The following is a 25,726-nucleotide window of genomic DNA, read 5'->3' on the forward strand; positions in this document are numbered from 1 at the left end:
AAGGTGTGCGTCTTGTAGTAAAATGTGCCAATGTTTTTGTAGAACTTGTAGAATGACGGAGTTTGATGTGTTGAATTGTGTGATAAAGTGGATATCTTTTGGGGCTTTTTGTTCTTTTTTGCTCGGTTCTAGACATTCTGTTTGTGTTAATTGCAACCTCTTTTTATGCGCATCTTGTATAATATTGTTGGGGTATTGTTTTTCATTAAATCTATTTTCTAATATCTTTGCTTGTGTGACAAAATTCTTATGATTGGTACAGTTTCGCCTGATCCATTTATACTGGCTGTATGGTATATTTTTAAGCCATTTTTTTTGTGGTGGAAGCTGGTATAATGAATGTAACTATTAGTGTCGACAGTTTTGAAGAAGGTTTTTGTCATTAGGGTGTTTTCTTGATTAGTGATAACGATGTCAAAAAATTCTACTATTGAGGACGTGATGATGTGATTGCGCACTGGAAGGAAATAAAGAAGGAAGAAGGGAAGAAGAAAGAAAAAAAGGGAAAGAAAAGAAAAAAAAAGGGGGTAAAAAAAAAAAATATTGGGGTATGCTGCCTGCCGGGGGGGGGGGGGGGGGGTTTCTTTCTTCTTCGTCGTTGAGTAATGGTTAAGATTTTATCTTGGAATGTCAGGGGCCTTGGAGAGAGAGCTAAAAGACAGGCAGTGATGGACGCAATACGGAGCTATCTCCCTGCAATAGTCTGCTTGGTCGAAACTCATTTTTCAGGGACGGTGACCCCTCATTTGGGGGGGGGGGGGGGGGCAGCACAGATCTACCATTCAAAATTTAATAGTTACTCCAGAAGGGTATCAGTCTTGATACACCAAGCAGTGGATTTTGTCCTGACTGATTCCTGGATAGATGATCAGGGAAGATTTGTTTTTCTCTATGGTAGACTTGGGGGTCAGTCATATATCCTTGCCTTTTTTTATATACTTTCCCCATTCTCCTTGCACCCTCTCAATTGCCTGTTGTCCTTTGTGTAACGGTGGCCAGATTGTCGGGTGGTTCTGACAGGCGACTTTAACAATGTGATAGATCCCAGTAGAGACAGGTTGACGGCAGATCCCAACACCACAAATAGTGGGACTGAGACGCTGTTGTCACGTTTCTGCTGAGAGACAGGCTTTGTGGATGTGTGGGAGTATATGGGGAGGGGAAAGAGTGCCTTCTCATGTGTTAGCAATGGAGGGAGGTCAATGTCCAGGATTGACCTGGCACTGACCAATAGAGACAATATTAGAAATATTAAATCAGTTAAATACGGGACGAGAACCCTCTCAGATCACTCTCCCCTCTCAATAGAAATTCTGGTAGGGTCAGGTCAGGTCAAATCAGACTCGTTATTTAGATTGAACCCATATTGGTTGGCTATGATGGATGACCATCAGTTTATTAAAAAACAGATAACCTCTTTTTGGCAGATTAACTACCCCTCAGCAGGTATTGGCTGTGTATGGGATACTTTGAAGGCCTATATGAGGGGGTTGTTTATCAGTAATATCTCTGCACTAAGAGGATCATTCAAGAGACGAGAGAAGGAATTAATTAACCTAGTGGCTAGTACTATGGAGCAGTTCATCATTAAAAAAATGGAACAAAATAGAGAAAAAATGTAGAAAGCCAGTCAGGACCTTAAAAATTTTCTCTTTGATAAGGCCCACCACAATAGTTTGTTTTTTAAGGGACAGAAATACTTTTTGGAGTCAGGACGACCAGGCAGGCTCTTAGCTAGGTTCTCTTGTTAACAAGAGAACAGGAGGAAGGAAATAACTGGCATTCGTGGGCCTGACGGTAGGATTGTACGAGATTTGGAGGGTATAGCTGAGGTTTTTCGGGAATACTTTGCAGCGGTCTACAGGGCGGCTCCTCCTTGCCGGACAGCCTCGTGGACGCTTATCTGAATGGTCTTTCTTTTCCGGTTCTTTCAGAAGGCTAGAGGGCCTCGCTGGAGAGGGAGATAACTGTCCAGGAGAACCATTTGGCCCTTGGGTCAATATCTGGTAGTTCGTCCCCGGGGCTGGATGGCCTTCCGTATGAATTTTACAGGAAATATGGGGATATAGTCCTCCCGTATCTTTTAGAAGTATTTACAAAGGGGCTGCAGGGAGAAGGCCTCCCTACCTCCATGTAGATAGGTAGGGAGGCCTATCTACATGGAGATGGGTATTTTGGAGATGGATGCTTATAGACCTATTTCTTTACTTAATACTGATATTAAAGGGCTTCTGTCACCTCCCCAATAGTAATTTTTCATTTTTGGGCTAATTAAAATCCTTATAGTGCGATTATTCAATATATAGTGCTCTTACCTTTTTCTGTGGCTTAGTTTCTTTAAAAACGGCACTTTTATAATATGTTAATTACCTCGCTACCAGCAAGTAGGGCGGTTACTTGCTGGTAGCCGCCGCATCCTCCTTTCAAAAAAACGCCCCCTCCTCCTGTTGATTGACAGGGCCAGCGAGCGCTCTCCTCCTGCTGGTCCTGTCTGCAATTCAAATCCTGCGCCTGCGCCTTACGTGTCTTCATTCGGCGCAGGCGCTCTGAGAGAAGGACGCTCGCTTCCTTAGCACTTCCTCAGTGTGCCTGCGCCAATGACGTCTTCTCTTTCGGGTTTAGAGGTGATGTCATCGGCGCAGGTGCACTGAGAGCGCTCGCTGGCCCTGTCAATCAACAGGAGGAGGGGGTGTTTTTTTGAAAGGAGGATGCGGCGGCTACCAGCAAGTAACCGCCCTACTTGCTGGTAGCGAGGTAATTAACATATTTAAAAGTGCCGTTTTTAAAGGAACTAAGCCACAGAAAAAGGTAAGAGCACTATATATTGAATAATCGCACTATAAGGATTTTAATTAGCCCAAAAATGAAAAATGACTTTTGGGGGTGACAGAAGCCCTTTAAGCTGCTCTCCAAGGTCCTGGCTAACAGACATTCCAAGGTGACTACATCACTAATTCACCCAGACCAAAATGGGTTTATGCCCGGGAGGGGTACCCATTATAATATACATCGCTTGTTTGCTAATATTCAATCCTCCGGGGGGACCGCCCGGCCGATCCTGTCGTTAGATGCCACGAAGGCCTTCGACAGGGTTGAGTGGAGTTTCCTCTGGAGGGTGATGGGAAGAATGGGATTTGGTCCAAGGTTGGGACCCTGACTAGGACCTTGATGTTGGAGAGAGGCACCCATCAAGGATGTCCTCTCTCGCCACTCCTATTTAACATTTATATTGAGCCTTTGGCCATAAAAATCAGACAGGACTCGGGGGCTCTTGGATTTTGGATTGCGGGAGATCATGATCGGATTTCTTTGTATGCAGACGATATTCTGTTTTTTGTGCAACAGACCAATATTACCCTGCCAAAAGTTATGGAGATTGTAGAATTGTACTCCAGTGTCACGACCCGTGGTTAGGTCATGACTCTGTGTCTTTACATGCGGTTGCCTTTGGCAACGTGGTTTGCATGTGAGGCACTTTTCCTTGGATGTGGTGTTTCCCCATTTTGGTATGCACGGGGTTAAGGTGTGTCTGGTAGGTGTGGTGGGTGTGACCTCAGGCCTCCTTATATGTTGGTGTGGTGGAGCCTGAAGGTTAGTTTGATTTTGGTTGTCAGCTTGGTGTGGAGCTCTGCTCCTGGGCTGTTTGTGATTATGTCTGTGTAAATCACCCTTATTTATTATTCTGTTTCCTTTCTGTGTCTGTTGTCCCCTCCGGTGTGTTTCTGTCATTCCTCCCCCCACCTGGTGTATGTAGTTATGGTGTGGGTTTTGCTTGGAGGTTTGATTGTGGTGTGTGACGGCCCTGGAAGGGGCATGCTTTCCCGGTGGGGTTAATCAAAGGCAAGACTGTGGGTTTCCCAGCCTGGAGCCTCCGTCCATCTCAGCTGCGGATAGTAAGTGTAGATAGCATTGTTATGTTGCTGTGTGACTTACCTGCCGTACTGCTTCACCCATAGCCTTGCATCCTGTCAGCTACTGGGCCTCTGGAGACGCCTGTCATCCTTGTCATGGATGCACAGGTATTCTCTGCCCTGTCATCAGGCCTAGGGCGTAACAGGGATAGCAGGGTCCTAGGTTGGTGGGCATGAGCCCCCTTACCTTCTGAGGCGGCTCATGTGCTAGGAGTCTAGAAAGAGCTCAGGGTTACATTAGGAGGTGACCTGCTCCCTGTTCCTTGCTATCTGGCATTGCAGCCACAGATATTCCACGATGGGGGGTTTTCGCCACTCCCCGCCGTGACATAATAATAAATAACGGCTCCGCAGTCGCGGTGCCTTCGAAAGAGGGTGCAGCATGTATTGCCAGCCATTTTCTGCATACATGCGCGTTCTCCGGAGGGAGAGCGTTATGGGGTTCACCGTTAACGGCGCGGTTGGTGGCTTATTCCCCGCCACCTTGCTAACCGTGTTGGTGACCCCTCGTCCCTCTCAGGGTTCCTTGCTCTGGTCATCTGCTGGCAGTATTCCTTTGTATACCTGCTTTGTGCTGGTTTGGGAATGTCTGCTGGCAGCGACCTGGAGTAGGAACGTTTTCCTGAGTTGGACGCAATGTCCAGTGTTCCTCCTCCAGACTGCTTTGGTGGCTAACTGCCTGGGACCTAGGTGTCGGTTCAGGGAGGTTGGCGGCAGTTCTGGAGGGAGATACAGGCACCTGTCTGGCAGTGCCTCCAGTTGTTCTTTCCTCCAGTCTGCTTTGGTAGCTGCGACATGGGACCTTTGTAACGGTCCAGGTTTGTTGGCGGTAGTTCTGGAGGGAGACACTGGCGGTTATCAGGCATTGCCCCTCCCCCTCCCTGTTTGACCCCACCAGCTTCCCCTTTTTGGTTGGAGGGGGCTTTGAGGGGTGGGAATGTCACTACCCGTGGTTAGGTCGTGACTCTGTGTCTTCACATGCGGTTGCCTTTGGCAATGTGGTTTGCATGTGAGGCACTTTTCCTTGGATGTGGTGTTTCCCCATTTTGGTATGCACGGGGTTAAGGTGTGTCTGGTAGGTGTGGTGGGTGTAACCTCTGGCCTCCTTATATGTTGGTGTGGTGGAGCCTGAAGGTCAGTTTGACTTTGGTTGTCAGCTTGGTGTGGAGCTCTGCTCCTGGGCTGTTTGTGATTATGTCTGTGTGAGTCACCCTTATTTATTATTCTGTTTCCTTTGCTGTGTCTGTTGTCCCCTCCGGTGTGTTTCAGTCATTCCTCCCCCCACCTGGTGTATGTAGTTACGGGGTGGGTTTTGCTTGGAGGTTTGATTGTGGTGTGTGACGGCTCCGAAAGGGGCGTGCTTTCCCGGAGGGGTTAAGCGAAGGCAAGACTGTGGGTTTCCCAGCCTGGAGCCTCCGTCCATCTCGGCTGCGGAAGGTAAGTGTAGATAGCATTGTTATGTTGCTGTGTGACTTACCTGCCGTACTGCTTCACCCATAGCCTTGCATCCTGTCAGCTACTGGGCCTCTGGAGACGCCTGTCATCCGTGTCGTGGATGCACAGGTATTCTCTGCCCTGTCATCAGGCCTAGGGTGTAGCAGGGATAGCAGGGTCCTAGGTTTGTGAGCATGAGCCCCCTTGCCTTCTGAGGTGGCTCATGCGCTAGGAGTCTAGGGAGAGCTCAGGGTTACATTAGGAGGGGACCTGCTCCCTGTTCCTTGCTATCTGGCATTGCAGCCACAGCTATTGCACGGTGGGGGGTTTTTGCCACTCCCCGCCGTGACATCCAGGTTCTCAGGCCTGGAGGTAAATTGGTCCAAAACTACCCTCCTCCCTATAGATAAGCCACAACTGTTAGTGGAGAATCTACCTCTGGACCTGGGGGTTGAGGATTCCATGAAGTACTTGGGGATAAACGTCTCTTGGGGATTCAGGACTATGTTCAACTTAATTTACTCCCGGCCATTATGAAGATTAGATCTAAAATTAAAATATGGCATCGGTTCACCCTTTCCAGAGGGGATACGGTCTCCTTGGTGAAAATGATAGTTCTTCCGCAACTGATTTATGTTCTCCGAAATTCCTCGGTTTGGATAGAGGACAAATTCTTTAAATTGATAGAGAAGATGATCAATGATTTGTTATGGGGGAGAAAGCGGGTGAGGCTGAAACTGGATTATTTTTCAATGCCGCTGGAACGGGGGGGGGGGGGGTTGAACCTTCTGAGTTTCAGTGGATACTTTATTGCGTCTCAGCTATGTTTTTTTTCATGAGTGGGAGACCAGCCCATTATGTAAAAAAAATGTGTATCAATTTGGTTTCCTTGACTTCTTTAGGGCTCTTTCACACTTGCGTTGTTCTGTTCCGGCATAGAGTTCCGTCGTCGGGGCTCTATGCCGGAAGAATCCTGATCAGGATTATCCCAATGCATTCTGAATGGAGAGAAATCCGTTCAGGATGCATCAGGATGTCTTCAGGTCAGGACCGGAACGTTTTTTGGCTGGAGAAAATACCGCAGCATGCTGCGCTTTTTGCTCCGGTCAAAAATCCTGAACACTTGCCGCAAGGCCGGATCCGGAATTAATGCCCATTGAAAAGCATTAATCTGGATCCGGCCTTAAGCTAAACGTCGTTTCGGCGCATTACCGGATCCGACGTTTAGCTTTTTCTGAATGGTTACCATGGCTGCCAGGACGCTAAAGTCCTGTTTGCCATGATAAAGTGTAGTGGGGAGCAGTATACTTACCGTCCGTGCGGCTCCCGGGGCACTTCAGAGTGACGTCAGGGCGCCCCACGCGCATGGATGACGTAATCGCATCGATCACGTCATCCATGCGCATGGGGCGCTCTGACGTCATTCTGGAGCGCCCCGGGAGCCGCACGGATGGTAAGTATACTGCTCCCCCGCTCCCCACTACTACTATGGCAGCCAGGACTTTAATAGCGTCTTGGGTGCCATAGTAACACTGAACGCATTTTGAAGACGGATCCGTCTTCAAATGCTTTCAGTTCACTTGCGGTGTTACGGATCCAGCGGGCACCTCCGGCAAATGGAGTGCACGACGGATCAGGACAATGCAAGTGTGAAAGAGGCCTTACTCTATCAGAGTCAGGATGCCTAATGAGTCGGAGGCAGGAGTTTGGAAGTTTCGTTAAGCTTGTTACCAGGGCCTGGAAATTGATCAGGAGCTGGCTTTCTATCACATGCTCATTGGTTTGCACTCCACTATGGCAAAATCAAAGACTTCCAGTGCTGGGGGACCTTGATTGCCAGTAGTACTGGAGGTCTAAGAATATTCACTACATAGCGCAAGTAGTTGGTGATGGTCAGAGCCTCTCTCTTGAGGAGATCGTGCAGAAGGAAAACACAGGAGAAATAGTTTGGTTTAGATATTTTCAGTTACAATTGGCACTTTGTAGTATCGTGGATAGAACTTTACTAAGTATAGACACGTCGAGTTTTTTGCACAGCCTAATAAGGAAAAATAATTATGTTCAGGCTAAGATAGCTTATTGTTACAAACACTTAATTAGGGCACATTTTTTGGATTGTCTCTCCTGGACAAAAGTCATGGAGACTCACTTACCCTAACCTATCTTTTGAGGCTTGGGAAAGTGTATTGAAGAATATGGGTTTGGTTTCTTTTAGTTTTAACAAAATAGTTATTCAGTTTAATATTATGCACAGGATATATGTAACGCCGCTGTGGCTTCAGAAACGTGGACTACGAGATAACTCCAACTGCATGCGTTGTGGGAGCCCGAATTCAGACTATTTTCATCTGTTTTGGGATTGCCCCCTTTTAGATGGTTATTGGGGAGCAATACAATAATTTCTTGTGCGGCGACTGCAGATGGAGCTCCCTCGCCAGCCTCAGCTATGGATCCTTGGGGATCTTTTTGTTCTAAATTGCCAGAAGCCAGAGCAGTGCCTTTTGACTAGGGCGATGTTTGTGGCCCGTCTCCTGATCTCCAGGTCCTGGTTTGCAGCTACCCCTCCTCACGTTAACCAGTGGCTGAAATTAGTCAATAAAATCAGAGATTATGAGGCCATTTTGTATAGGCAGAGAGGTTCATATGATAAATGGCTCAGGGTTTGGGCAGCATGGAATGGGTGAAAAAATAATTGAAAAGTCTTATGTTCATCTATTTTTTATATAATTTTTTTATGTATGTGTGTATGTACATATGTGTGTAGGTATATGAATGTATATATTATATAATTTTTATTTTATTTTTTCTTCTCCCGGATATGGCGGCACTTTGGGGGGAGGGAAGTGGGTGGTTGGGAATGTATGTATTCTGTTTTTCTTAATCTTGTAAGTGTTGGTTGAGATGAATAAAGAAAAATATTATATATATAAAAAAAAAATAATAATTCTACTATGAGAAAACCATGGGAGACCCCTTCCCAGAGCTAACAAAAAAGCTGAGCGCACTAATCAAACAAGCCTTCACAAACCAATACATAAACAAAAAAGAGAAAAACTTCCTAATGTCAAGAACTCCATGTACCCCATACTTTTACCACTTACCAAAAATACACAAAAATACCACACATCCGCCCGGACGCCCCATAGTCTCCAAAACTAAGTGCGCCACAAGCAATTTATCACGATACCTTGACCTGTTCCTACAACCATATGTAAAAAAATTACCCAGTTATTTACATGATTCCAACCAGCTCATCAGCGAATTACAAACAATAGAATGGTCCTCCAGTTATGGCCTCCTCACACTCGATGTAACTGCTCTATACTCTAATATACATGACAAATTAGGTATCAGTTGCGTAAGGGACACCCTCCAAAAAGATAAATTCCTCAAACCACAACAGATAGACTCTCTATGTGAAGGTCTCCTATTTATCCTGAAAAACAACTACTTCATATATAATGATAACATTTACCACCGCTATGGGGACGCGAGTAGCGCCATTCTTCGCAAACCTCTTTATGGGCAAATTTGAGGAGATACACATTTGGGGCCACCAAACCTTTAAGGACACCATCATCCACTTCAGAAGATATATAGATGATCTGTTTATTATCTGGGACGGGGACGAGGAGTCGGCTCTACAGTTCTGCAATAGCCTAAACCATACAGATTGGGGTATCACTTTTACCCCAAAATTTTGCAAGGAAATGATAGAATTTTTAGACATTGTTATCACTAATCAAGAAAACACCCTAATGACAAAAACCTTCTTCAAAACTGTCGACACTATTAGTTACATTCACCCCCTCCCCCACTCCTCAATCAGCCAACCAAAAATGTGCCTTTTTAAAGCTTCCCTGTGCATGTCTTACTGTTACTGTCCTGATGAAGGGGATTCTCCGTCCCAGAAATGCATTGACAACCCTGTGAATTAAGATTATCGTGAATCTACCGCATCGCTCCTGATGTTCCTTTAAATCATATCCTGGCAGCGCCTACAGTGATCCGAAAATAATTTTTTTCAAGTTACCTGTTGAGCCTGTTGTTTGACGAAGCTACACAGAGGACCACGGCTGCAGCCAAGGACAAAACCGCCTACTGGTCGGGATCCTAAATAACCAGAAAAGCTATTTACAGCCGTTGTGACTCTTCACAACGCGATCTGGTAAGCACATTTGTGTTTTATTAAAAACCTCCGTTTAATAACTGATACCTCACATTTGGCGCTCCCTTCTCACTATTTGTATCTTCACATATCAACTAATGACTTCCGCTTCGCCTATTGGTGTCAATGACCCCATACTCCTTCTTTTCCTAATATATGACCCCATATATGACCCCATACTCCTTCTTTTCCTAATATAGTAATTTCCTTACTTAAGGCCCATTTACACTGAGCAGGCATTTATCATGACAAAACCATTTTTCATGATTATTGCCTGCTCATCAGAGAAGATGAGAGCTGCATTTACATGCTGGTACGATCACTCGTCCCCATACAGATTAATTGTTTCTTGGCAGCATGTCCCTGTTTATACAGCATGATCTGCTGCCCAGAAATGATGACCTAAGGGCTCTTTTACACAGGCCGAAAATCTGCCAGATAATCTCTAATGACCGTTCATATGTATGCTTGTTAGCAATTATCTGGTGGTGTAAAGTTGCCACTGATGAACAGGTGAAATGCTTGTTCATTGGGTAATTGGATTCTTTGTTCAGGCACCTAAATCATTGTCTACCAGCAGCAGATTATGGTGTGCATACCCGCTCTTCTGACAGCAAACAACGAGTCTGTATGGGGACAAGTGATGGCTAGTGATGTCCCAAACTATTCGCCGGCGATCAGTTGCCAGCGAACATAGCTTGTTCGCGTTCGCCGCGGCGGGCGAACATATGCGATGTTCGGTCCGCCCCCTATACATCATCATTGAGCAAACTTTGACCCTGTACCTCACAGTCAGCAGACACATTCCAGCCAATCAGCATACCCTCCCTTCCAGACCCTCACACCTCCTATCAAAAAGCAAGGACAGCATCCATCTTAGATTCATTCTGAAGCTGCAGTGTCACACGGTGATGGACCATGTGATTGGACCATGTGATCTGACGTCACCACAGGTCCTTTAGCTGGCAGCTCATGATTAAAGAAGTAAGAAGAGACCGGCAGCTACGCGATCAAGGGGAGAAGGTGAGTTAATTATTTTTTATTTTTTAACCCTCAATTGACCACCTACTAAGTATTCTGTAATAAAGAATACTATTATTTTCCCTTATAACCATGTTATAAGGGAAAATAATAACATCTACACAACACCGAACCCAAACCTGAACTTCTGTCAAAACTGACTGCAATTGGGTACCTACTCGCGCGGGTTTGCCGCAATGCATCCGGACCTTATCTGGACACGCTCGTGTGAACTCAGCCTAATACAGGCTATATTAATCGCATTGCGAATTCAACTTAGAGCTGGGTTCCTAATGGTTGTATTGCTAGAATATAACGAAGATTGAGAATATAGTGCTATATTCGTTATATTCGTCAATTCTAGCAATACAGCCATTAGGAACCCAGCTCTAAGTTGAATTCGCAATGCGATTAATATAGCCTGTATTAGGCGAATTCAACTTACCACACTCTGCGTCAACTACGTAATTTTCCGTGGGAGTTTTGCCATGGATCCCCCTCCGGCATGCCACAGTCCAGGTGTTAGTCCCCTTGAAACAACTTTTCCATCACTATTGTGGCCAGAAAGAATCCCTGTGGGTTTTAAAATTCACCTGCCTATTAAAGTCTATGGCAGTTCGCCCGGTTCGCCCGTTCGCGAACATTTGCAGAAATTCACATTCGGAAAATTTTATGTTCGCGACATCTCTAGTGATGGCATTAGCGATTGCTCTTCCTCATACTGTAGAGGATATTGCTACATGTCAACACAACGGTCTCCTCCACTGACTAGCAAGCAATTGCCGAGAACTAATGCTTCCTTCCTGACAATCATCAGCTGAATTGTCCTGTCTAAAGGGACCTTTAGGTGTCTGCATCAACAATATTTTCACCTAATGAACAATCGTTTGCTCATTCATCAGTTCATCAGCCGTACTTTTCCCAGGCTAATAATGGAGAACGAGTGCTAGAATAAACATTTCGTTCTCGAATGTCCTGTTAATCAACCTGTGTAAAGGGACCTTTAGGATAGTCTTGTTATCAAGTAAGATCTAATGTTTAGTGGTGAACTTAATTCTCAAACACCTCTGCTATTCCTCCTTTAAAGGGAAACTGTCATGCTGAACATGGTATCTGAGCTGCAGGCAGCTTGTTATAGAGAAGGAGAAGCTGAGCAGATTGATATATAGTTTTATTGGAAAAGATTGGGTATAACCTGCAATTATACATTTAAATTCTTGCTCATTCTGAGCTTTGAAGTCAAGGAGGAGGCCCTATCAGTGATTGACAGCTATCTCTGTATACACAGTCACAGAGGGAAGGCTGTCAATCACTGATAGGACCGCCTCCTTGACTTCAAAGCTCAGAATGAGCAAGAATTTAAATGTATTTATTTATTTTATACACATATATAGCGCTACTATGTTCTGCAGTGCTTTACAGACATTAGCCTCCCGCAGTCCCAGTGGGGCTCACATCTAAGGTCCCTATCAGTATGTCTTTGGATTAATGAAATACAAGTTATACTGAATCCTTTCCCATAAAACTGTATATCAATCTGCTCAGCTCCTCCTGCTCTATAACATGCTGAGCTAGTGCTCAATAAAATGTTAATTTTCTTTAAAGACTGAACCCAAAAACACTGCATGCAAGGCAAGTGTCTAAACCACTGAGCTATAGGTTCAGACAGCAGCCTGAAGGATTTTCTTCATCTATGTGATTGAGCCTAATAAAAGTACAATGAATCTAAAAGGCCTTGCAACGCTGACACTTGACTAGTGAGAAAAGTCAGACATCAGGGTCACACATCACTTGAATTTGTCTATTTTCTAGGGCTCAATAAAATGTTAACTTTCTTTAAAGACCGATAGGGGTTTTGAACCTAAGAACACTGCATGTGAAGCAAGCATCTAAACCACTGAGCTATAGGTTCATACAGCAGCCTGAAGGATTTTAGCTTACAAATGTGATGTAGCAGACACATACACAGTATATCTATAACTCATTCTCACTTTGACCCTGATCTATGAAGACAATAGGTTAAACTCAGATGTTAGAGTCAAATATCAAAGTCAGGGTCAGGTGTCAGGGTCAGGTGTCATGGTCAGGTGTCATGGTCAGGTGTCATGGTCAGGTGTCATGGTCAGGTGTCAGAGTCAGATGTCAGGGTAAGGTGTCAGTGTCAGGTGTCAGTGTCAGGGTAAGGTGTCAGGGTCAGGTGTCAGGTGTCACGGTCAGGTGTCACACTGGCATTATTCTGATACTTGACTAAAATATCTGACCATGTGCTAAAATGAACACTGCGATGGTATGTACATGATGATGGCATGTACAGTATTATTATGGTATGTATAAATGTATGCATTCTATGAATGGTGAAAATACACATATACGTTTGATAATATGTATGTATAATGATGGTAAATATTAATAGTAAATATATACCGTATCTATGTGTTTATATGGTAATGCTACATATACTGTATATATATGTATGATGACAATATGTATGTATAATGATATATATTCTCTATTATGTTTTCAGTGGACTACAGAAATGGCAAAAAGAACAGTGTATCAATGTATCTGGGAGAATATTATGACGTTCATATGTTCTTAGATGGGACAGCGACTGAAGGAGAGAAAAGGTAAGTAAAAGGAAAAATCAACAACAATAAAAGGCCACATAAAGCATGTGAGATCTGAAATGAACACATCCATGAAACAGAGACAATATTTTGCTTTTGGATCAATGTTTTATTTTGGCCTTACTGGTAGCCATTCTTGGAAAAACATGATAAGACAGGAGAGAAGGTTGACCAGGATGTGTTGAGTGACAGATGATTAGTAATTGACTGGTGTCCTGTTTCTTCCTCAGCATTACTATGCCGTATGCCACAAATGGGATTTTCTTGGAGAATGAGGCTGGATACTATAAACTCTCCAGTGAAGAACATGGTATAATGGTGAAGATCGACGTCAGTGGGAATATGCAGATCATACTGTCTAATGAACATTTTAACAGGACGTGTGGATTATGTGGCAACTTCAACCAGTTTGCAGAAGATGATTATTTGACTCAAGAAGGTAAACTAAGATCCTCCAAAGCTTACATCAAAATCCTTTTTTGTCACGTATTAAAAACCTATATGTGAATATTTGATGTATTTTTTTTTTAAATAAAACATGGACAGGTCAGCCAGTTTCACAGGTACAAATCTGCAGACAGATGCCCTTAAAAAAAAAAAATGTTTGGAGGTACATACCCAATCTGCGTACGTAGTATATCTGATGCAATCACATTGTGGCATTTGGCATATATTCTTATTGTGATGTGTCTGTATACACTAATTATTGCATTACATTCAGGTTTTAAATACACTGTATTTATGGTTTTACTCTGCACTGTCCTTTGTTATTTATGTGTCATGCATGTCATGGTCTCCATCTACTTATTGTTTTCTCGTGTATGCTTTATGATGGCTGCATATTGCTTGTACATCTTTAAGGTCAGTTTCACACTGGCGTTTATCTATTCCGGCAGGGGAACAGCCTGCCGGATCTGTACCACAGTGTGCACACGTGTGCTGCTGGAAGTCTGTCCGGCCCCATTCACTATAAAGGGGACCAGCCAGAGATCTGGCCGCAGCACTGTAAATATGCCGAGAGGCGGACAGACAAATACTGCTGCACACAGTGTGACACTGGCCTAAAGAGATCAGTTTTGGTACAATATAAATTTCCTGATCAATTATGACGAAATTCTGGCTTGGACGTTCTAAGCCTTTGTCAAAGCCTTTGTCAAAGGAAAAACAGAGCCGTCACTGTCAGTCATTCCAATCCTGCACCTATTATTATAATGAGATTACTTTGCAGAGAAACACTTCCTGTACAGAAGTGCTGTAATCTCCACACACACACACACATCTGCTGCCTTGTCTGTTACATGCTGTGCTGCTACAGCTGCAGCCACATGTCACTATAACGAATCATTTTTGGATGCTTGTGCAAAACAAGCCACTGTTTCTTATGACAATAACGTGTGTCTATATTTTGGACCCAATAAAGCACTGTTATTTTCCCATAACACCTTGTGTTAAAACACCATCTGTCCCGTTAAGGCATAATTTTTGGACACTTGGTCCCAACAAGCCACTATGTCTTTCTGATAACACTGTGTGTGTTTAAAAGCCATCCTACCAATGAGTACTTTTATCTCTCTGTGATCACTGATCATGTTTAGTTTCATGCAGAAAATAAATGTTTTCCATAGATATTTGAGTTCTAAAAATTCTATCTATCTATCTATCTATCTATCTATCTATCTATTTATCTATCTATCATATATCTATGTCTCTGTCTATTATCTATCTATCTATCTATCTATCTATCTATCTATCTATCTATCCCATATCTATCTATCTTATATCTTTCTATCTATCTGTCTATCTATTATCTATCTATCTATCTATCTATCTATCTATCATATATCTATCTCTCTGTCTATTATCTATCTACATTGAAAAAAGGGAAGGCAGCACTAAAAAAATTGTGAAGAAAATGGGTGGTTTATTAACCCATGTGACAGCAACGTTTCAGCTCTCTCTATGGAACCTTTGTCAAGCCATAGTGACATGCAAAATGCAGTGCTATTATAGCATACATAATTAAATTTAGTGATTACATACAGTAATTATCTCTCAATATAATTCAAAAGTTGTGCCAAAATACATAATTATATAAAAAATTGTTCATTTAAGTGTCCATAATTACATTTCCAAATTCATACAAAATGAAGTGAAACAAGTGAAAAGTGCCATTAATTCATAAAAAGTAGAAAAACTTTTTATGAATTAAAAAGTATAAAAACAAATAGCAAGATCTCACATGGAGCCAGAGACTGCAGGACCTAGTTGGCGTTGTGAGAGGCGCACTGCGCAGAAGCCAATTAGTGTGATTAGCATTACCAACATAGGAGACCACAACAAACATGGCCGAAAAGGCAGAAACATTAGCTGCGCAAACTCATGCCCATAGAGCGATGGGGACGCCTCTTCAAATCACATGATCGCAGCACATGGCCGTGAACATTGCTAAACATTGCTTACTGATATTAACCCTATCCAAAACGTTGGGCTAAATACAGAGAACGGGTAAACAGTGGGCCACCACCATCACCCATTCTCAAAAGCCCCCACCTATAGCGCCCTCATGAGGCATTGGCAGCAAAGCCGCCATAATTAATGCAGCTTAATGTATTTTGCTAAAAAACGAGAGTCATTACAAATAACCAGGGGGCACAGTGTCCTTCAAGGGACCAACTTGACAAAGGGCACTGCGCCTGCACCCTATTAGGATAAGGGAATACAGGCGTCACCTTTGTGTAACCCGATCCCCCACCCAACTCCTTGGCAATAAAACCCAATACTTAAGAGAAGCGTCCATCATCAAAGGGCTTACATAATAATCGTAGAATGGTCAGATTCAAAATCAATCACCCCCATGTCGAAACAGCGGCATGCGGGGGATCAAATACGAAGCTCAACATCTAAATAACTAAATAATCAGGCTATTAGAAATTGTGGTATCCCATGTCATTATATACAGTATATACATTAATAAAACAATAATGTAGCAGCAGCCTGTCTTGTAGCCGGTCTTGTAGCTTCCAGGCAGACTGTTCATCAGTATCAATGCTTGAACAATAATCTGTGTAAAAACACAAAAAAAGGATGACATATTAAAAATTAACACATGCACAGTATATATCCTCACAACCGATTAGAGAAAGAAACTACAAAATAGGGAGACATTCATGGTATCTCGGTTTTGGAGTCTGTAGCATAAAAATCCAATATAATTCCCTCCTTTTCAATAACGTCACCCTATCACCCTTAATGTTGGTACTTGTTCCAGTATCCTAAATCTCAAGTCTCTCTCAGTGTGACCTGCCTCCTTGCCTCCTTGAAATGCTTGGATACGGGTAGATCTAGTTTCTGTTTCCTAATTGAGTATCTCAGCTGATTTAATCGAGTTTTAACAGTGACATGACAACAAATAAACTGCAAATGTTGAGTCACATGTCAGAAATGGTTGAATTCTGATCCTTTTGCCAGAGGAAGGATTCAAAAAAGAATCTCTACGTATCATTAGAGAACAGTTCACACAATTATGGCATGAACCAAAATACGTTCTACAACTCATTTTGGATGTGCCAACATCTGACTTCACAAGTCTATCCCCTAGATTACGATTTCTGCGGTATGAGCAAAGTGGGGAGATTTAAACTCCTCTATATTCTCAAATCCACTGGTCAACATTTTCCAGTGTTTCCTCGCAACAGATGACATTTGTGAACTATTTACACTGTAGTCTGAAACAAATGGGATTCTGGGAGAGGACCTCTTAGGTATATACGGGCCTTGAGTAGTCTCTAATCCCTTAATTCTAGATATACTTTTAGAAATTAATTTCTTGGGGTACCCTCTGGAGCCATTTCCAACAATCTCTTGTCTCTAGTGGGTATATCTTGTACTATTCTTGTTACCCGTAGCATTTGGCTAGACGGGAGGGATTTAATCATAGGCCGTGGGTGATGACTCTCATATCTTAAAAGTGTATTTTTATCTGTGGGTTTCACATACAGGTCAGTTGTAAGAGACTGGCCATGGATCGAAACCTCTGTGTCAAGGAATTATACCTTCTCTTCAGAATATGTCAAGGTAAATTTTACACTGAGGTCAATCTCATTCAAAAAAGAGTGGAACGCATGAGGTCCTCTGCAGCGCCCACCCACACAAGGAAAATGTTGTCTATGTAGCGCTACTTTTTTTGTTTTTTATCTATCTATCTATCTATTTATCTATCTATCTGTCTGTCTGTCTATCTATCTATCTATCTATCTATCTATCTATCTATCTATCTATCTGTCTGTTGTTGGAATTATGCTTTAGAGCAGATAAGAAAATGACAAGAAAGGTGGTTAGACACAGGGAAGAGAGAGCAGACAGGGGAAGTTCAATCATGTCATGTCAAAGTATAAGGAAGGACACAGATGTTCATTTCCTTCCAGATTTTCTTTCTCGCCAGGTCTGAGGAATGCACAACGTGTATGTGTTAAAGCCCTTTTACACTGCCCGGACATTGGGTAGATTATCGCTAAAAAGCATTCGTAGTAATGCTCGTGGTATAAAGGCACTGCCAATTACCCTATGAATGAGCGTAACGCTCGTTCATTGGATAATTGGATCTTTCATGCGGTCTCCTAAATCATCGTTGGCCAGCAGCAGACAGTGCCGTCTAATCATGCTCTGCTGCCAGCAAACAATGATTCCATATGGGGACGAGCATTAGGGATCACTACTTCCCATATTGTGGAGGAGATCGCTGCATTTACTGACGCTTGCTTCCTGACAAATGTCTGCTTAATTGAGCAGTGTAAAGGGGCCTTTACACTGGGATGTTGGAGCCATAGAGTTTGCTTTGGATTATTGCATTGGCTACTTCACCACATGGACCTCAGAGAGGTAGCTATAAGTGGTGTAGAGGTAGCAGTCTTACCTGGGCTGTGGTGCCTGAGAAGACCAAGGGGCACCTTCCTAGATAAGAAGACAGATGTATTAGTGAGACTGATGCTCTGTTGTAAAGAGAAGGGAGAAGTACTGGGCCATTGTAACCAATTAGAAAAGTGACGACAGGAAGTGCAGACATATTGGTGGCCACCTTTGCATTAGCTTCTCATACACTGATGGCAACGAACATTGCTAGAACAGGCTAACCAAACAACAGTTCTCGAGAAGCTAATTTAAAGGTGGCAATCACAGGTTAAAGTTTTTTTTTTAAATGGAGGCTGTCTGCAGCATAACAGAAAAAGCCAATTATCTCTGTAAGGGCTCATGCACACGACCGTTGTTGTTTTGCTGTCCGTTTTTCACGAATCCGTTTTTCCGTATCTGATTTTTTCTCTGATTTAAGTCCTCTTCCGTTCCGTTATTCCACAAAACATATCCGTGTGGTTTCCGTATGTGATCCGCTTTTTGCGGATTGGAAACGGAAACAGTTACTTATTAATCACCATGAGCAATATGGGCTGGGCATAGCATTTCTACAGTATGGATCCGCAAAATACGGATGAAATACGGATGACATACGGATGTGTTCCGCGTTCCGTATTTTATGCGGACCCATTGACTTGAATTGGGCCTCGGACCGTGATTTGCGGACAATAATAGGACATGCACTACTTTTTTGCAGAACGGAAATCCGGAAACCTGGAAACGGAATGCACACGGAGTACCTTCCGTTGTTTTGGCGGACCCATTGAAGTGAATGGTTCCGCATATGGTGCGCAAACAAAAACGGAACGGAAGCGGAAAGAAAATACGTTTGTGTGCATGAGCCCTAAGTCAAATATAATGATCAAACTTTGGCTACTGCTCTGACTGCTGCTTTTACCAAGTAAAAGTTTTGGATGGATTTTCCCTTTCAGACACAACAGGTGCTTCCTCTCGTATCACTTACGTCATATGGCTCACAGTTTGGTTTGGTGTGAGCTTTCATATGCACTACTGATCTCCTATTTATACGGCACTATGACCCCTCTATGAAGTGCTAGCTCATTGTGATAGCATGTCAGAGATGGCGCAGAGCCATAACAGTTGGACATATATCAGATCTGAGTTTCTATCATATATTGTGGTTTTCCATAGGACTCGCAGTATCTGTACTCCATTAGTTATCTCGTGCCACCTAAAATCAGCCCGGCTACATCTGTGTACAGAATGCTGTCAGTTTTTTCATGTTTATTTTTTTTTATTTTTTTTTAATGAAGGTATTTTGGCTGAAAAGAGCTATGAATTTGCCAATTCCTGGGCACTGCATGGTGGTGATAAGAGATGCAAAAGAATTTATCCTCCCAGTAACACATGCAATATTTCATCTGAAGCAGCGGAGAAGGTATGTCCAGCTACTACCCTTTATTGAAATTATTTTTGGGGATGTAACTATAGGTGGCGCAGAAGTTGCAGTCACACTTGGAGCCTTAGGGCCTGATATGAGGAGACCAGTATTAATAGTTGTGAGGGGGGAAAGGTTCCTATTTCAGATTTGTGTCCTAGAATTTTAAAGAGGTTGTCTGGTCTAGGAGCTGGTAATCCACATGGACTTAACATGTGCACCCCTGCCCCACCCCCCTCCTAAAAAAAAAACAAAAAAAAAACTCACCTGTCCATGGCCCCATGGTGCCTGGATGCTCTTGGTCACTGCAGGACCAGAGCAGATGTGATCACTGAGGCCTGTGATTGGCTGCCGGTCATATGACCAAGCCACTTTGTGGTCCTTCAAGGGCACGGTGAGGCTGGGCACAGTGTATGCAAATTATGCTAAGTATAATTGGGATAGTGGAAAAAGAGGATTGATAGCTCAGCTAATCTTACCTCTTAATCCATAACATGTATCCATCTTACATGTTTTCTACTCACAAACTCTACAATGGCAGAAAATGGGGGGGAGGGTAATTAGAAAGGGATCATGTTACTGCTCTGTAAGTGTGGGGGACAAAAAATGCTGGTCTCTCTTGCTTTGGGATAAAGGGATGCTGTAGAATCAGTCAGTAACAGATACACCCTATTTGGTTTCATTAGGAGGCCCCATCCCCTCCTGTCTAATCCCCATTTAGCTATGACTAATTTGGGGAAGGTCTTACTTTTTGGCAGACTGCAAAGTCCAACTTTTTGTTTAATTCTGGTATGGGGAAGGAGCATGAGAACTAATCTTTGACCAAATACTGTCTCTAAAGGTAGTTGTCACAGATCATTTCCTCGAGATAACTCACCTTCTTACAGGAGAAATTTCTAAGTTAGATAGAAAAGCTTTTGAATACACTTTCTCCACTTTTTGCCTTGTGAACAAGTGGACAAATTTTCTTTCATGAAATAATAAAGTCATGTCCATTTCACACAACTTGGAATAAAATATCTCAATTCACTTTCTGTATATGAAATTCTTTGTCTATTGGCATTACTTCCAGGAATGCAGATTCCTTCACCCCCCCTCCGCCTCCCTAACACTTAGCCTTTCTGCTGGGCCTCAGATGTCAGAGAACATGAACAATAAGAACAGTTGATTTTTTTTTTCTTTTTAATGGTTTTGTTTCTCTTTTCGACCCACTCAGAAGAAATAGTTCTTGCATAGTTTTATGAATCTATTTCAGGATGTGCAGATGATGTCCTGATATCAACTGTCCAGTTCAAGCCTCTCTTGAAAACAATCTCCTTCTTTATATATCCCCCATTAGGGCATATGAGCGTTACAAAGTAGGGGGGTCCGAGAACACCCGATCCAACAAGTAAATGTATTACATGGTCAGCAGATCACTTGAGTGACCAACATATTATGCTACAAACTGGTTGTCCAGCTTGAGAAAGCCATTTTAACATAATCTATTAGGGAGTTCAGAGTTAGTAATGGGGTCTCTAATCCCCTGGCAGGTGCAAATTCACCATTGACACTATAGGGGAAAGTCCTGGTGGTCCAGTCAGGTTGAGACATCATGAGGCTCGTTATCCCAAAACAACCTTCAGTAGCTTAGCATTCTGGGCCTGCAAGTATGACTCCTCAGCCATACAAATATTACATTATTTACATGGACACACCCTACATACGAACCACAACCTCTGCCTGGTCACATGATATAATAGTGCTCCTCCTCCTTAATATAAGGTGCATTGTACTACTATGGGGCAGTATGTGTAATAAAAGTACTCCATGTAGGGTATCACTATAGGGCTGTTTATACAATTCTACAATCCATATCACTATAGGGCTCTATATATAGTTATTGTCCTCCTTTTCTCACTATAGAACTATATACAGTATGTAATGACTGGTCTCCACATACCACTGTAGCATACCTCCCAACTTTTGAAAATCGCAAAGGGGACAATATGTGTAGCACACATCATGGCAGCAAAGCATAATTACTGACTCTGTCACAACTGCAGCAGCTGGGGGTGAGTTAGGTGAGTTAGGTGAGTTAGGTGAGTATTAGTTCCTTAATTTTTTTCTCTTCGATATCGATTTCAATATTAGCATATAAATAATCAGATTATAGATATTTTAAGGTCCAAATTGCACCAAATAATGAAGTTCTGGTCTAATATACAGGTAGAAACCATACAGACATTTTAGTAAGGATCAATTTAGTAAATTTATTAATGCACATTTATGCATTAATTCTCCAGATCAGAAAGAGGGACATTTAAAGATCAAAGAGGGACAGAGGGACATGGGTCAAAAAGAGGGACTGTCCCTCCAAAAGAGGGACACTTGGGAGGTATGCTGTAGGGCTGTATATACACTAAAATGACGGTGCTACATATTTGACTATAGAGCTGCGTATAAGTATCATGATGCTGTGTCCCATTTCCTTAAAGGTGTATTCCACTGTGTTTTTCCATTGGCTCTACCAACCCCCAACGTGGCTATGGCTGACAGTTTTCTTAGCCTGCCTACTTGTGTTAGACCCACCTATAATATGGGGCCACTTTTAGACTTTTTTCCAGGACCACATTAAGTTTTCAATCTGACTTTTGCCCAAAATGGAGAGTGGTTACAAAGAGCATATCTATATTTCCCTGCTCACGCCAGGTCTACAAAAGTGGGTGTGGTGTGGGTGGGTAAGGGGATGGGCCGGCAGGCCCATCTCATTCATCATTATCTACGCCTGATTTAGGCATAGAAAATGGTCTAAATGTATGCCAGCAAAGAAGCTGGCTTACATTTAGGCCTCTTTTACACGGGCGTCATGGATTTGGGCTGGATAAGATGTGGGTGCGTCGCGGTAAAATGCACAATTTTTCCACGCGAGTGCAAAACATTTTAATGCGTTTTGCATGCGCGTGAGAAAAATCGGCATGTTAGGTACCCAAACCCGAACTTCTTCACAGAAGTTCGGGTTTGGGTTAGGTGTTGTGTAGATTGTATTATTTTCCCTTATAATATGGTTATAAGGGAAAATAATAGCATTCTTAATACAGAATGCTTAGTAAAATAGGGCTGAAGGGGTTAAAAAAAAATAAAAAAAAAATTTAACTCACCTTAATCCACTTGTTCGCGCAGCCCGGCTTCTCTTCTTTCTTCTTTCTTCAGGACCTGGGTAAAGGACCTTTGATGACATCGCTGCGTTCATCACATGGTCCATCACATGATCCATCACCATGTGCAGTGACGTCACCACAGGTCCTTTTCCTCCTGCACAGCAAAGAAGAAGAAAGAAGAGAAGCCGGGCTGCGCGAACAAGTGGATTAAGGTGAGTTAAATTATTTTTTATTTTTTTTAACCCCTCCAGCCCTATTTTACTAAGCATTCTGCATTAAGAATGCTATTATTTTCCCTTATAAACATGTTATAAGGGAAAATAATAATGATCGGGTCCCTATCCCGATCATCTCCTAGCAACCATGCGTGAAAATCGCAACGCATCCGCACTTGCTTGCGGATGCTTGCGATTTTCACACAGCCCCATTCACTTCACAGGCCTGCATTGCATGAAAAATGCACAAAATAGAGCATGCTGCGATTTTCACGCATCGCACAAGTGATGCGTGAAAATCACCGCTCATATGCACAGCCCCATAGAAATGAATGGGTCCGGATTCAGTGCGGGTGCAATGCGTTCACCTCACGTGTGAAAGAGGCCTTAGACTGGCGCTGGATGCTCCGAAGTTATGTAGAGGCCTGCTCCTCTTCATAACTTCGGCGGATCCACTGCCAGATATAGGGGTTATTAAGACTGGCGTCCAAGACAAACATCCTTCCAGTTCAGCCTGTTAATGAATAAAAATGACCCAGAGGAAGACAAAAAACTTGATAAGGTAGAATCCAATTTTCCTCATTTTAGGGGAAAAAATTCCTTCCTGAATCCAATCAGAGTAACTCCCTGGGTCAATAACTTTTCTCCAGAATTCTAGTAACTGTAACCTGTAATAATATTACATAATATTACCTGTCCTGTATTACACATACAACCTACTAATTTCAATGTGCAATTTGTAATGCTTCATTTCCCCTCTGGTGGCGCTGCTGAGAAATTAAAACTTTCTGCCAGGTTGTCCCACAGATTACAGTAAATTTGAGGAGGGTCCCAGGGGATACTTTGTGATTAGCTTTTTATCAAAGTGTCAATACAGAGATTCTCGTCATTTAAAAAAAGAGTTATCTTCATTAGACAACCATTTTGAAGGTATAGGTCTTATTAGAAGAGATGAGTGGAATTTTGAAGAATTTGATTCGGCAACTTTACTGAAGTTTACCAATAAATTTGATTAGTTACGAATAAATTTGTCACAAATCACTATACATCAGGTATACCCAGGTCAGCGCTCTCTTGCCCTAGAGCTGGGAGCTCTTTTTCTGCCATCTGCTTTTCCTCTGTTTCCACATCACATCCTTTTCCACATATCGATGAGAATATGTAATCAGGAACATCCAGCTCCTCCTCTCTCTGCATCTTGCTGACTTTTCTAAGACATGGAGACTTTGAAGGATAATTTGGAAGAAGTAAAGCCAGCAAAATATGAGGATGGTCATCTTTAAGACCCGGCCCCCTAAGGGGTGCAGACTGGATGGTATTGGTTGGCACGCTGGGCAGTGAAATAATAATGGCTTCCATCTTATTGGTAATGAATTACATATTTTAGTTTACGGCTGATGTAGCAATAAGTAAATGTAGGAATAAAGAAATATAACTCATGCAGAAAAAGTCTCCCTGCACTCTCCCTCTCCAAAACTCGCTTGCTCAACACACAGGACAATGTCAGAGGCCGCACGGGATGATGGTTTTATAGGGCTGTGACATCACAAGGGCTGGCTATCTGCTGATTGGCTGGCTGCACAGCATTATGGGTGATCTTGTGTTCCCCGGCTTGTCTCTTCTACTCTTAGTTTTGCTTTGTAACATGTGCAGACCCCACTGTAGGAAAACCTGATTCGTTACTACGATGCACAAGGAAATTTGGATTTATTTAGTTTTCCTAAACTTTGGACCGAATTCCACTTTGAATGCTTTGCTTCGCTCAGCACTACTCATTAGGTATCCCATACATGTCTTCTTTTATTAGATAAGAAATTGTATGTAGTCATGTAGGACAATTGGTGTAAGAGAACTTGGAGCCTTTAGGGGGAGACTTATCAAACTGCCTTAAAGTACAACTGGCTTAGTTGCCCATAGCAACCAATCAGATTCCACTTTCATTTTTCAGAGCTCCTTTGGAAAGTTAAAGGTGGAATCTGATTGGTTGCTATGGGCAACTAAGCCAGTTGTACTTTACACCAGTTTGATAAATCTCTCCCTTAGTGTTGGATTTATGACCACCTCTACATAAAAGGATTGGTCCTAATCTGGCCCATTCTCTGAATTGGTGGAAGCAAAGTATCCTATAAATATGTCCTTTGAACACCATTTTGGTAAAACCATGGAAGAAGTTATAGTAGGTGCAGATATAGCAGTTGCATGTGTTTTCTGGTGCCTAACGGGGCCTAAAGGTGCAGCTACCAGATAAGAAATAAAGTATTATTAGTGGCACATGGTTGGTGGGGGCCATGTTTGACATTTTGTGCCTTTTTAATAAAAGCCTTCTAGAATTCCAGCGTTGCTTTAGTTCATTTTTATATATTTTAACTTTATCCGTTAAGGTAAATCTTGGCAAGAGAAATTTGGAAACGGATGGGTCAGTTACACTAAAGATAATATTGATGTATTTCTTACTTTCCAGAGTCTTCTAGTGTGAGACATTTTTTTAATTTTTGGAAAATGATTATTGCTTGGTTTTCTTTTCTTTTATATTGAGTATGACCAAATGTAAGTGTGTTCTTACTGATATAAAAGAAAATCTCCTGCAGAGAGGCTCAGTCGCTTTGGGACACCCCATCACTCCTTTTCCCTTACTGAAGCCCTTCTATTCATTGTGAGTAACAATGCCAAATATCTGTAGGAACATGGGGATCCAGCATTATTATCTTATCTTCTGTTACTAATCATTGAATTGGATACATGTGGGTTCTCATATATAAATGAATGTTAATGCTAATTTGCTAGAAAATGGGACCATTTTAGGGTAGAATGGGGCTAGGGCCTAAAAAGTCTAGTTTTCATGTGTTGGGAGGTATTTATACTTGAGCAACAAGGGTAAGCTTAGTTATTAATCAATTTCCTTTT

The 25,726-nt window shown here is 42.5% G+C and overlaps 1 protein-coding gene across 1 annotated transcript in view; it reads left to right on the forward strand.

Moving 5' to 3' along the window:
• Positions 1 to 25,726, forward strand: part of VWF (von Willebrand factor) — a 214,419-nt gene that overhangs the window by 4,060 nt on the left and 184,633 nt on the right. Inside the window, exons 4-6 of the mRNA XM_040439200.1 lie at positions 13,058 to 13,160; positions 13,391 to 13,599; positions 19,343 to 19,467. Of these exons, the coding sequence (XP_040295134.1) occupies positions 13,058 to 13,160; positions 13,391 to 13,599; positions 19,343 to 19,467 (437 nt within the window). The remainder of the gene's footprint in view (positions 1 to 13,057; positions 13,161 to 13,390; positions 13,600 to 19,342; positions 19,468 to 25,726) is intronic.

This window comes from Bufo bufo, chromosome 1 (genome assembly GCF_905171765.1).
Source record: "Bufo bufo chromosome 1, aBufBuf1.1, whole genome shotgun sequence".
Taxonomy (NCBI): Eukaryota; Metazoa; Chordata; class Amphibia; order Anura; family Bufonidae; genus Bufo; species Bufo bufo.